Below are 13,261 nucleotides of genomic sequence, written 5' to 3'. Positions count from 1 at the left end.
TGGTACGGCCCTTTGCTCAAGGTCAGGGGAAAGGTCATCTCCAGAGCAGCGCCCCGGCAGAGGGGACGACGGAGAAACGTATTCCCCTTCCAGAAAATGTAATACGCTGCTACAGGCGACGTAGGATGAGTAGTGCTGTGGTCAGGAGGGGGAGGGGCCACAATCCTCCAACCCCCTTCAGCCAATGGGCCAACCGGTCCGGGGAATCACGTCGGAATCACCAACGAAAGACGATGGATGACACACCGCAGTTACATTTCACCGGGTCACGCCACTGTGTGTGTGTGTGTGTGTGTGTGTGTGTGTGTGTCTGTCTGTGTGTGTGTGTCTGTGTGTGTGTGTCGGTTCGTTAGCTTTCTGACGGACACGTCGGCGGATCCGCGGGGAGTTTGCACGGTTCCGAAAACGTGCAACTCCGGTCGCCACCCTTGTCTGTCCTCTGCGCTGCGGGGCGGCGGCTCCTTCTGGATGATGCTGTCGTATTCGAGGCGGGAGAGGGGGGAGGGGGGGGGGTCTTTACGGCATACAGATGAATGGGCTGACACCGGGGTGGGAGGGGGGAGGTTTTTTTTTTTTATGTTCCTCCTCCGCTTCAATCCCATGCGGCTCTTAAACGGGCTTCTGACAGCTTTCACGGGGCTGTGTCAAGGTGCGGCCTGTGATAACACACACACACACACACACACAAACACACACACAGTGAATAAAAAGAAGCATATCCAAATACATAGATGTTTTCACTTTAAGCATAACAAAAAATGGAAATCCTCACATTTGTGCAAAGCTCAAAGAAGAAGAGAAAGCCTCACACTGGCACACATTACAGCCTCTTTATGCGACTTGGTGCTGAGTGATGCTCGGAGGCCCCCGCGCCGTAATCTCACCACGAATAAAAGTTAAGTATCTCAGCTCTGCCCGGGTTATTTTTTTGTATAACGCTGCAATGGATGAAACAGCATGTAATCAACTTCTGTGTTCATGTGGTACCGGCGAGAGAAGGATTTGTGGTTTTTTTTCCAGGCTGGGCCCCACAGAAAAAATATTGACACACACACACACACATGGCGCCTGCCAGCCCGAGAGGGATCGTCAACACCACCCACGTGAGCGCGAGATGGGTTATCGCGGCGTCACCCTCCTACTGCAGCTAATGCTGGGAAGCCAGAACAATTTGGCATTCAAGGCCGGAGGCTGAAAGGAGAGGATTGGGAGTTGGATTACAAAGCAATGGTATTGGACCTTCATTACTGGAGTTAAAACAAGGTTGATGAGGTTTAAAGTGATTAAATGGCTCCATTGTAACCACACTGGCAGTTTGCTTTCACGCATAACGATGTCAGTCGACCACAATATTAGATTTAGATTTGGATTGTAGTCATACGTGGTCCCCAGAGGATGAACCGTATTATTTCCTAAACCTTTTAGTGCCAACATGAGGGTGACATTTGCTAGTTTTTAAATGAATCCTCCCTCCAAACTACCAGTTAGAATGCCATAACACTTTTTATATATTCATGTACCACACTGGATGAATTATAATACCGTTGGTGAGTCCTAAACTTTCCATCTGGCGCCATTCAAATTAAATGTGTTCAATACTTTTGATTTATAACCGGATACCTGCACAGGTCATGACCCTTCCCATCATGCCTCTATGTTTCGGGGGTACTTAGCACATTGAGGAACTTTAAGGAATGTGGAGGTTTCTTGCTGACGTCTCCCCCCTCGTCACTTCCCTTATCGTTATTGGGTCAAAGCATCCCGGCCCTTGCTCTACAGAAGCGAACTTTGAATTGGAACATGTACTCGGGCTGAGACTGATGACGTTTCACGAGTCACGAGGACACAAGTAGAGGAAAGTACGCAAATGTACGCATAAGTACGCATATTGAGAAACGCCGTTTGACTCCCCTGCTCTACCGTCTCTTCTCTACCGGTTAAAACTGGAACAACACGAGGCCGCTGTGTCTGTCCACGTCTGGTGTTCTTGAACCTCCTCTCAGGGAGAGAGATGTGTGTGCCCTCTAAATCATATTTGAAGATGTAATTTAAGCCTAATATAACACAATGGAAACATTTAATACACGCTATATATATATATGTTGTGGAAGCACACAATTAGAATTTTTTTATCCACCATACGTGCTAAGATGCGAAACTATGATGGTAAAAGTGGAAAATATACCTGCTAGAAACAATCTGCAACTAAATGAAATGTGTTCAATACTTTGAGTTATAACTAGTGCTGTGAAAAATAACGCGTTAACTCAGTTAATTAAATTACAGGATTAACTAGTTGTTGTTTTTTAACGCATTTAACGCATGCGCAGAATGAGCTTCCAATCCGTCTGTTGTTGGTCGTCTCTAACCAGCAGCATGTCATTCTGTCTCTAGTGTCGCGTTAACACGACTCCGATCTCCGTCTCGCTCGCCGCAGAGCTCGGATGCCGGCGTGTGCGCGCGCATCGGGACGAAAAAAAGTCACTTGCACCCCCCCCCGTCAACAACTCTTCTCGGAGCTCTTGCCTGTCTTGAGAGCCCTGTAAATGTATATATGTGATTAACCTGATTAAAATTTTTAATCGTTTCACAGCCCTAGTTATAACCAAATACCATCCCATGAATGACCCTTCCCATCATGCCTTTATGTTTCACACCAAACCGCGTGCTACCATGCTTTACACTAGGATGGTATATGGCAAATATTATTCCGGCTAAAAACTATCTGCATGTTCACATTGTCTTGGTGAGCATGCTAGAGTGCTGAGCACAGCCTTCCAGAGCGGTGGATGTGTCTCTACAGCAGAGGAAACTAAAAGTTATGCTTTTGAAATGCTAAAGACACCAGTGAGAGTCGCGATCTATTTGTGGAGGGACAATTAGGATTTAGTCTAGACTACCAGAATAGATTATAATAGAGTCCTCGAGCAGATAGTGTCAGTGACCTTTGCAGAAGGAAACGGATACAAACGGTTCGTTCTGTTTCGCACTCTTCATAGCGGTCCAGTTGGACGGGCGGATTCTTATCCTCCACTGACACGCCATCGCGCCACAGAGCCCGGAACAAAGCTGAAGGAAGTTAGAGACTTCCACATGGAAAAGGCAATTAACAGCTCAATGCCCGAGGGACAGAGTGAGGAAAACGGAGGGAGGGTGTGGGGGGTAAAGAGGCTGTCGAGAGATATAAGAATGGGAGGAAGGTGTGAGGGAGAGCAGACCAATAAGAAACTCTTTGGGTGGTGGTTCTTTTCTCAAAATGTCCAGAATCACAAAAGAATCCTCAGGTTGCGTAAAAATACATCGGAGAAGCATGAAGTAGAGAAAGACCAGCAGATGAAAGACAGAGGAAAAAAGTCAGAGAGAAAAGAAGAGGTATACTTTTGTGAGAGATTGATGGAAGGGAGGGAGGGAGGGAAGCAAAGAGGGAAGAAAAGAGGGGGAGATACCGCAAAGAAAGGAGAGTTGTCGCTATCGGAGAGAAATCTGCCGTCGCACGTCGACACAGCCGCCGACGCTGATTCCATCTCCCGTCGAAGAGATTAAAACCATCGAAACGAGCGCTCCTCGTCTCATTCTGGACACACCGCCGAAGACGGAGGGATTAAACTCCCCCCCCCCCACCACATAAAAAGTAAAAGGAGATGTTGCGATTAGGGAGCCAGAGACGCGTGACTCTCTTACGGAGTCATCATTTACCGGCCGCTTTGCTGACATTTACCTTCAGCGGGTACCAGGTGTTAGCGGGGGGGGGGGGGGGCGGCGTCGGTCAGCCATTTAAAATGCAGCCTTCTGGTTCGATTGCAACACAAGAAGAGGCCGGGACTCACATTTCTCTATCATCTCTCTATCATCTCACTCTCATCTCTATATCATCTCTGTATCATCTCTGTATCATCTCTGTATCATCTCTCTATCATCTCTCTATCATCTCTATCATCTCTGTATCATCTCTCTATCATCTCTGTATCATCTCTGTATCATCTCTGTATTATCTCTGTATCATCTCTGTATTATCTCTGTATCATCTCTCTATCATCTCTATATCATCTCACTCTCTTTCTCTCGGGCCTTCAACCCAGACGGGATGTAAACCTCCTCTCACTCCTTATGCTGCCATTAGAGAAGCAAAAACCTTTTTGCTTAATTCTTTGGTTTTGCGGCCAGCCGCAGCCGTTACGTTATATAGTGTCTGAGTCTGGAGTCGGGCGGCTTGATGAATCTGCTGTCAGTGGGATATGATGATTCAGCCGCGCTATTACCATGAGTAATTTCAGCTGGGAGGCACTTCCGCTTTATGGCCACAGAGACAGGGGGGGCCGCTGATGAGGAAACATAAGTTAACGTGGAGCGGAGTGCGGAATGACTTTCAAAAATCATCTGCGTTTTTTTTTTTAATCAGCTCTTTTTAAGGGGGATGGAAATGGGTTCACGAATTGATATCGTGCATGTCGGGAAAGAGAGCGCGGCGAACGGGAGCCGCCGCGACACGTTTGTCTACGATGCGTAGACGGGCTTCGGTCTGGCCAATGGGCTCGGAGGAGGGGGGAGGGTCCTCGTGAGTGATTAATTAAGGCGCTTCTCAATTTCCATCCCATATCCAGGATTTAACGGACACGGTTGCACCAGCTCATCAATTCGACATGCGACTTGGAAGACGAGAGAGGGGAAAAAAAGAAGAGAATAACAAAAAGGGGAATTTTTTTCTTCTTCTTCTTCTTCTTCTTCCTTATTTTCCCATTAACGGGAAGGCGTACTCGCCATTTCTCTCCTCGGCCCCGACGTAATCAACAGTCCCGGCACGACTCGCGACGCCCCGCAGCCGGGCGCAGTGATCCCTGCATACTTTAACATTTAAACATATGATGCGCGGTGACCTCCTGACGACCCCCCCACCCCTCCCGCCAATCAAGACACAACATCAAACGGCACCTATGCAGTTCCCCGTTGAGACGGCGTCCACGTGATCGAAGACGTGGAGGGAGAAAAAAATCCCGGCGCAATTCAAGAGTCCAGGGATCGTATGTGTGAACGAGGGAATGCTCTCCGTAATTTATTCCGCCGTGGAGACCGATGTGGGGGGCGAGTGAGACGAATAGCAATGACTGTGGACAGATAGGAGGAGACCCTCACTGCACTGCATTAACTTTTAATTATGACTTTCTGGGAGATGCAATTACCATCTGGGACTCGAGTCGCTGAAGCTCCGCAGCCAGACCGTGACAGTCTGGGCCGGTTGTAACTTTTTTCGCCCCGTGTTTTATTTTTTTTATTTTTTGTGTGCATTCCTGCAGGATGTATTTCTAAAAAGGCAGTAAACCAGCGGGGGTCTTTAATGTGTCTCATTTAAGCCATTTGGCTTTGGTCTTCAGTGGGAAACGTTCAATTTTGCCCTCGTTTCCCCAGGTGCGATGTTACGTGACATACATTTAAACCATTTTCTTTTTTTTAAGGTATTAATGTATAAAAACATACGATTAGTACGCTCTCCTCCAAGCCACCAGACTCGTCAGTCAGGAGAAATTTCACCACGTTGATCCTCTTGAAACATATTTCAATAGAACTCAAATAATGAATGAATAAATGTGTTTATTTATTTCGATAAGCAAAATATACCAGGAATAACAAAAGAAAAAAGAAGAAAGGGTTAAGGCTGAAGCTAGCTAGCTTCTAAGTGCCCAAAGTTAACCTATAATGGCTTGAAAGCTTGTTTCGAAGAGCCTTATATATCATTTTAAAAAAACAGAAATTCAAGAATTTGACCCCATAATCCATTACTTCATATGCTTTATCAAGGCCGTCAAGTCTATACTTCTCCAGAGTCATGTTTAAACATTTATTTTCATTTTTGTAATTCCTTAAAATTGTCTTTTGTTCACCAACAACAGAAAAAAAACATACTGGGCTATTTTTAACACATTTTCTTTTGATTAAAAACGTACATTTGCACAAATTGTGGCGTAAAAAGATGGTGATTGTTTGTCTTTCTCCGTCCCTCGAGGTTTCTGTCCAACACGTCCTTCACCGGCGCCACGGGCCTGATCCAGGTGGACGCCGGCTCGTCTCGGGTCCTCTCCTCCCAGCTGTTCCACGTGTGGAGCCTGAAGCGAGGTGCTCTGGGCCAGCCGGCCTGGGTGACCGTGGGCCAGTGGACCCGAGGCCGGCTGGAGCTGGAAGGAGGGATCCTGGGACTGGTGGGAGGATTCAGGAGCAGCCAAGGTCTCGGAGCCGGGGTGAGGGGCGGGGACGGCCAGGCGGACGGTAACGTCGGAGGGCGCTGGAGGCCCGGAGAATCCGTCGAGGGACACCGGCTGAGGGTGGTGACGCTGGTGGAGAACCCGTTCGTCTTCACGCGAAAGGTGGACGAGGACGGACTGTGTCCAGCCGGTCAACTGTGTCTGGACCCCAGAACCAACCGGTCCGAGCTGATCCAGAGCCTCTTCAACCAGCTGCACAACCCAAACACTACGCTCGCGGACTGGGAGAGGAGCGGTGAGTTTTTGTTTTCGAGCTGAGAGAATACTTGCGTTGGTGGAGCAGCTGTCATGCTTGTCAAAAAACATTTTGGGCGTGTGGGAAGCAGCAGTTCTGATATGTGAGAAAACTTCAAGCTCCTCTTATGTAAACTGTTGCGATCTCTTGGCTTAGATCGCATTCCTGTGTCACTGGCGATTTCTGCACCGCTGCAATCCTCAAGATTGAAGTGGATTTTAAAAGTAAAGTCAAAAAAGGGATTACGGCCAGTCAGTCCAGTTCAAAAACATACAAGAGCTCATCTGGACCGCGCCGCTGCAGCTCTGCTTCATGAATATAGCGGATTAAAGGCGGTAAATCAATGCGGGATCAGGACTATGGTGTCGAAGCAAGACCAGGTACTTTATATCTGACGGAGAAGACTATTGGCCTTCTGTTCAGGCAGTGAAACATAAAGCATCTTCATAAGCAGATGGTAAATGGGCGACGGCTAATTGAAATGTGCATTGGTGCTCGGGCAGAACCGGCGCAGGCCTTTTTTCTGTTTCCCGGTTTCAAGAGCAAAACTTTTTGCAGAATATTGATTGACTGAGTTTGCAAGAAAAAGCTGAAATTGAAGAAAGTGTAAAAAAAAAAAAAAAAAAAAAAGATAGAATATTACGTCCATCTTGTCGAGTGCGATGAGGTCGGTACATTTTCCCCGGCCCAGGTCTAGTGTGACGAAATATATTCCTCTCGCCGAGGCTCGGGGGTAATTAAAAAACACACGAGCACGCGTGTCCTGAGAGGATCCATGAACATTTTGACATGGTCATCAAACAGCTGCGGAGCCCCCCCCCCACACACACACACACACACACACACCGGAGTATACAGGACTGTCTCAGAAAATTAGAATATTGTGATGAAGTTCTTTATTTTCTGTAATGCAATTAAAAAAACAAAAATGTCATGCATTCTGGATTCATTACAAATCAACTGAAATATTGCAAGCCTTTTATTCTGATTTATTGCTGATTATGGCTTACAGCTTAAGAAAACTCAAATATCCTATCTCTAAATATTAGAATATCATGAAAAATTATACTAGTAGGGTATTAAACAAATCACTTGAATTGTCTAATTAACTCGAAACACCTGCAAGGGTTTCTTGAGCCTTGACAAACACTCAGCTGTTATAAATCTTTTTTTTTACTTGGTCTGAGGAAATATTAAAATTTTATGAGATAGGATTTTAGAGTTTTCTTAAGCTGTAAGCCATAATCAGCAATATTAAAAGAATAAAAGGCTTGCAATATTTCAGTTGATTTGTAATGAATCCAGAATGCATGACATTTTTGTTTTTTTAATTGCATTACAGAAAATAAAGAACTTTATCACAATATTCTAATTTTCTGAGACAGTCCTGTATAGTCCCTGCACTTCCAAGCCATGCATAAAGATTAATTTCACATTATCCATTCGCTTTGCGTTTTCTGTCCAGAGCTACCGGAGGACCTGAGGAAGTGCTGCTACGGCTACTGCGTGGACTTGCTGGAGAAGCTGGCGGAGGACATGGGCTTCACCTTTGACCTTTACATCGTGGGCGACGGCAAGTACGGAGCGATGAGCGGGACGGGCCGCTGGACGGGGCTGGTCGGGGACCTGCTGGGCGGGACCGCCGACCTGGCCGTGTCCTCCTTCTCCATCAACTCCGCCCGGAGCAGAGTCATCGACTTCACCTCGCCCTTCTACTCCACCAGCCTCGGCATCCTGGTGAGTCGGCGGTCGTATTTGTTGGAGCTCCCGGAGTTTGTGTTGTTTTTATTTTATGATTTGGGCATCGGGAATCAGGGTTTCTTTGATTTGTCTCTCTCTCTCTTTGGCTCCGACTTAATTCCACCCCGACGGAGCTCAACCGGTCTTCTGGTGAGCAGCGTAGGGGTCACTAGTTGTGAGTAATTGGTTTGTCGAATCGTGAAGTTTCAAAATAAGAGTGTTTAATGAGTCTGAGCGGTCGTTCTCAGCGGAGTCGTCTCACACGCCGCAGCAGATCTTTGATTTGTTAACATCTCCCTCTGTGGCTGACAAACTGCCGTCCATAACATGATCTGACAATACGGCTCCAATTTGGAGAGGAGAAGGGAGAAAAAAAGGTGATTTCTCTCCCTTACAAAATGATGGACCGCGCAAAAATAAAAATCCATCTACGCTTTAAGAAATCACGCCTTCAGAGAACTTTTTACGGACCATGCCGATGATTTATAATCACAAGTTGAAGCTAAGTCATCTTCTTTTGTTCACGCCCGACCAGGTTCGTAGCCGGGACACCGCCGCCCCGATCGGAGCCTTCATGCGGCCCCTCCACTGGTCCATGTGGGTGGGTATCTTCGTCACGCTGCATCTCACCGCGCTCTTCCTCACCTTGTACGAGTGGAACAGCCCCTTCGGCATGACGCCGCACGGCAGGAACAGGCTGCGAGTCTTCTCCTACTCCTCCGCCCTCAACCTCTGCTACGCCATACTGTTCGGACGGACTGTCGCCACCAAGGTAAAGCCCCCCCCCCCCCCCCATGTGAGAAATAGGCTCTATGCAGGGCGGGGCCTGAATTACAAATTGCAATGAGGGTGGGGGTGCATTATGAGGAGTAAACAACCAGTGAGGGTGAGTATAAGGAGGAAGTTAGCTGGTGGGAAGATGATAGAAGAGAGGTACAAGATTGATAGGGGAGAGGTTAAGACTGGAGGCAGTGATGAAGTAGGGAGGCCCAGGGAGGACAATGCACATGCAGCGAGGGAGAGGGGAGAGGCTAAGTGGGCCAACAGAGATTGAAGGAGTTATGGCGAGGGTGACGGGGATGGATGAAGGTGGAAGAATAGGGAGCGCGAGTAGAGGTTAACTCCCCCTCCCCCCAAATAGTCAGACACGAAGTTGAAGAAAGAAGGCGGTGGGAGGTGAGAGTGCAAATTGGGAAATGAGCTTCGAGAAGATGGTTGACGGAAAGCTGGCGAGACGGGGTTTAAAGGGTACGCGGGCGGGCGGAGGGAAGGAGCCGAATGGAGGTGACGTGGAGGTGGGCAGAGCGAGGATGATGTAAAGGGGAGAGGGCGAGTGGGCGGGGGCCGGCGGTTAGCGCGAGAGAGAAGTGTGTGTGTGTGTGTGTGTGTGTGTGAGAGGCGAAATGAAAAACGACGTATTGCCCTTCAAAGATAAACAACAACGGAAAAAAATGCTCTTATATATATATGGGATTTATTTGGTGTGAATACATAAAGAGATTAAATGTTCCTTTGCAGGTACAGCATTGTTCAGACTTGACTGATTGTGTCACACACACACACACACACACACACACACAGCCATGGGAAAATCTATCGTCCAATGCTTTCCGTGTTTTTTGAAAACAGCACACTGAGCCAGGATCCTTCATCGTTGTAACTCGAGCATGCGACACATTTTGATATCTAAATATCCCCCCCAAAAAACAGAATTTGTATGAATCCAGCGGCTATTCTTGGTGAGTGCGGGAACATTTGGTTAATCACACTCTGTCCCCAAAGGAAGGAGTGCAAATGACTCTGAGGCCGAGTGATTAGAGAGACCTTCCCTTAATTGAAAGGTCATCGGTTTGATTCTCACAAACTGGCAACGTGTCAATTATCAGGACGATTCTGTTCGTGACCTGTTCAAATGCCCTTGAGCAACACTTTTGTGTGATGAGTCGGAGCCAAAAAGTTATGTTTTTTAAAGGTTGTGAGAGTGTGTGTGTGGGGGGGGGGGGGGGGAGTAAATCCATTGATGAACTGATAATCAGGGCCGGCACATGCCAACAATAATCTGTCAAGGGCAACCAAGCATTCTCATTGGTCACACCGGTCTGACTGTGTTTGTGTGTGTGTGTGTGTGTGTGTGTGTGCGTGTGTGTGATACCACGTGCCGAAAAGCTCGTACGCCGCTTCAAAGCGTTCTCTATTGTAACGATGGGTCAAAACACGCTACGTGATTAGCGTGTGAATTAAACCATCAAGTTGTGTTTTAATTAGATCTCATTTTGAGTTTTAAGGAGCTTATTGAAGCGTTAGCTCAAACCGCATTTTATGTCATCAAGTGCACAATTATGGCTGGAGACATTAATCTGGAGATGGTGTCGTCAATCAACTCGCGTGGCTAACTTTAGCTTAATTAGCTCGCTAAATACGGCTGATGGTGTCATGTCAGCGTGCAAAGATTGACAGTTAGGGGCCATTTGAGATGCCTGTTTTTGTCTTTCCTCATCAATACATCCTTTACTGAGCACCAGTGCAAACAAAAAAGAAGAAATGAATATGTATTTAGGACTAATTTTTCAAACACACTTAGGCCTACTAACTTTAGCTTAATTAGCTCGCTAAATATGGCTGATGGTGACATGTCAGTGCGCAAAAATTAACAGTTAGGGGCCAGTTGAGATGCCTGTTTTTGTTTCGCCTCATCATTACATCCTTTACTGAACACCAGTGCAAAAAAAGAGGAATTTAATATTTATTTTGTTCTCATTTTTCAAACACACTTAGGCCTACTAACTTTAGCTTAATTAGCTCGCTAAATACGGCTGATGGTGTTGTGTCAGTGCGCACAAATTAACAGTTAGGGGCCAGTTGAGATGCCTGTTTTTGTTTCGCCTCATCATTACATCCTTTACTTAGCACCAGTGCAAAAAAGGAGAAATTAGTATTTATTTTCTACTCATTTTTCAAACACACTTGTGTTTGGACTTTGAGCTAATAGCGGACTCAAAGATGCCATCGTCCCTCTCCGCCCTTTCAATTTGCTAACTAACTATCCAAAAAGAGTTGAAAACAAACCGAACCCTTTTTCCGCAGTAATGGGTTACAACCTGTTTGTGTAATTAATGTCTCATTAATCCCACTCTTTTAAAAACACGAGAAAAGGCATCTCTTTTTTTCCCCCTCGTCGGTTAAGTGGATTTTAATTGGTGGAATAAATAAATGATCACAGCGTGCAAGGTGTTTTTATTCCCCCTCGGGCCCAGCAATTTCAAGGAGAGATATTTCTGACGAGTCACGCCGCGTTAGAGGTCTCTCCTCTGCGTTAGCTGGTGTGTTGTGATTGAGTTGATTACGCCGATACTCCGGGTTACATCGGGATTTAGAGAAGGATTATTACAGGAGCACGGAAGAAAGAGAACGGTGGGTTCAGAACCCCGAGGGGGGCTCTGCATTTATGTCAACACCTTTTCGTATCAAAATCATTTGGATTTGTAATCGTTTTAACGAGTTTCCTCAATGCCATTTGTTGTCGCCCTGTTTCATTCTCATCTTATCATCGTGACATTTCTTTTCAGATTCCAGTCCGGGTATTTTAAGACTCGCTCATCGTCGAGAGATGCTTTTTATTTCTCTCTCTTTTTTTCATCTGTGTCATTATTTGATGTTAATTAGACGAAAAAAGCGAAAACAAACCCGCCGAAAAACCGAAGATTCTCTCTTTCTCTCAATCTTTCTCTCTCTCTCACTCTGCAGACTCCCAAATGCTGGACCGGCCGTTTCCTGATGAACCTCTGGGCCATCTTCTGCCTGCTGGTGCTGTCCAGCTACACCGCGAACCTCGCGGCCGTCATGGTCGGGGAGAAGACCTTCGAGCAGGTCTCGGGAATTCACGACGACAAGGTCGGTCCACACACACACACACACATGTACACACAAACGAATGTTCCACAAAGGACAAGCTAATGAGTTCGGACTGGAATTATTAGTTGAGGATTTTGATATCCGTGAAACCCTTTCAGGCTTCAGTGAATATGACATCGACCCCCATCGTGATATCTATCCACCATCACTTCATCACCTCCATGACCTCCAACCTCGTCTTTCCTTCCCCGTGTCATTTCCTCAAGCTGCACCACCCGTCCCTGGGCTTCCGCTTCGGGACGGTGAGGGAGAGCAGCGCCGAAGATTACATGAAGAAGAGCTTCCCGGAGATGCACGAGTACATGCGGCGCTTCAATCAGCCCACCACGCCGGAAGGCGTGCACATGTTGAAGTGAGACACAAACACACACACACACATGCACAGTCACAGGGGTTTAAAATGTTAAAATGGAAAATAAAAAATCATAAAAATGCAACCCAGAATGAAACAATCCGATCACGTTCGCATCGCTCGTCTGTGGTCGTCTGTATTCTGTGCACTTATTTTTTCATGCTCACCGTGCATAACAATTCGGTCTTCTGGCAACAAGAGCAGAAATCTGGGCGATGTGAAGCCATCTAAAGGCAATTTTGATTCAGAACCGACTGTGAGAATCCTTTTGAAATGGATTTCACTTGTGCTGTTTCCCCAATATCCCACGGGAAAAATTTGTTACCGCAGTTCACGATTTTCTGGAGTTCATCTATAGATAAGGGAATAATGCACATTATCTGAATCTCCACGTGCACACTGTTTCGATGAACTTCAACATTTATATTTTAATCAAAACTTCTCCAAAAATGTGTCATCCTACAACATCATCAATTCAGATTTTGGGATGCTCTAATTTTCCAGCTCAGGCAGGTTGTTTTTTATGTTAGTATCCACTGACACGTCTGGCTAACATCAATGGGGTAGCGCAGTGTAGCGCAGTGTAATTTGGGTTTCGGGGTTGATTTTTTATTTGTTTTCCTTTGATTTCTTTCCATGTGTCGAACCCATCAGCAGATGTTTTCTTATCACGGTGAACATTGTTTGCTTCCTGACAGAGAGACACCGTCACATACTCTGCATTTCTTTACACTCTGCGTTAGCGTGAGCTTCCCCTCATCCGGAGAC

General features: G+C 46.4%; 1 protein-coding gene across 1 annotated transcript in view; it reads left to right on the top strand.

The window, feature by feature from the left end:
- grin3ba (glutamate receptor, ionotropic, N-methyl-D-aspartate 3Ba) overlaps positions 1 to 13,261 on the top strand; it is an 86,992-nt gene that overhangs the window by 53,516 nt on the left and 20,215 nt on the right. The window contains exons 3-7 of the mRNA XM_056426786.1: positions 5,999 to 6,489; positions 7,955 to 8,226; positions 8,765 to 9,001; positions 11,974 to 12,120; positions 12,348 to 12,493. Of these exons, the coding sequence (XP_056282761.1) occupies positions 5,999 to 6,489; positions 7,955 to 8,226; positions 8,765 to 9,001; positions 11,974 to 12,120; positions 12,348 to 12,493 (1,293 nt within the window). The remainder of the gene's footprint in view (positions 1 to 5,998; positions 6,490 to 7,954; positions 8,227 to 8,764; positions 9,002 to 11,973; positions 12,121 to 12,347; positions 12,494 to 13,261) is intronic.

This window comes from Pseudoliparis swirei, chromosome 11 (assembly GCF_029220125.1).
Source record: "Pseudoliparis swirei isolate HS2019 ecotype Mariana Trench chromosome 11, NWPU_hadal_v1, whole genome shotgun sequence".
Taxonomy (NCBI): Eukaryota; Metazoa; Chordata; class Actinopteri; order Perciformes; family Liparidae; genus Pseudoliparis; species Pseudoliparis swirei.
This window is presented reverse-complemented; position numbering and strand designations above follow the sequence as displayed.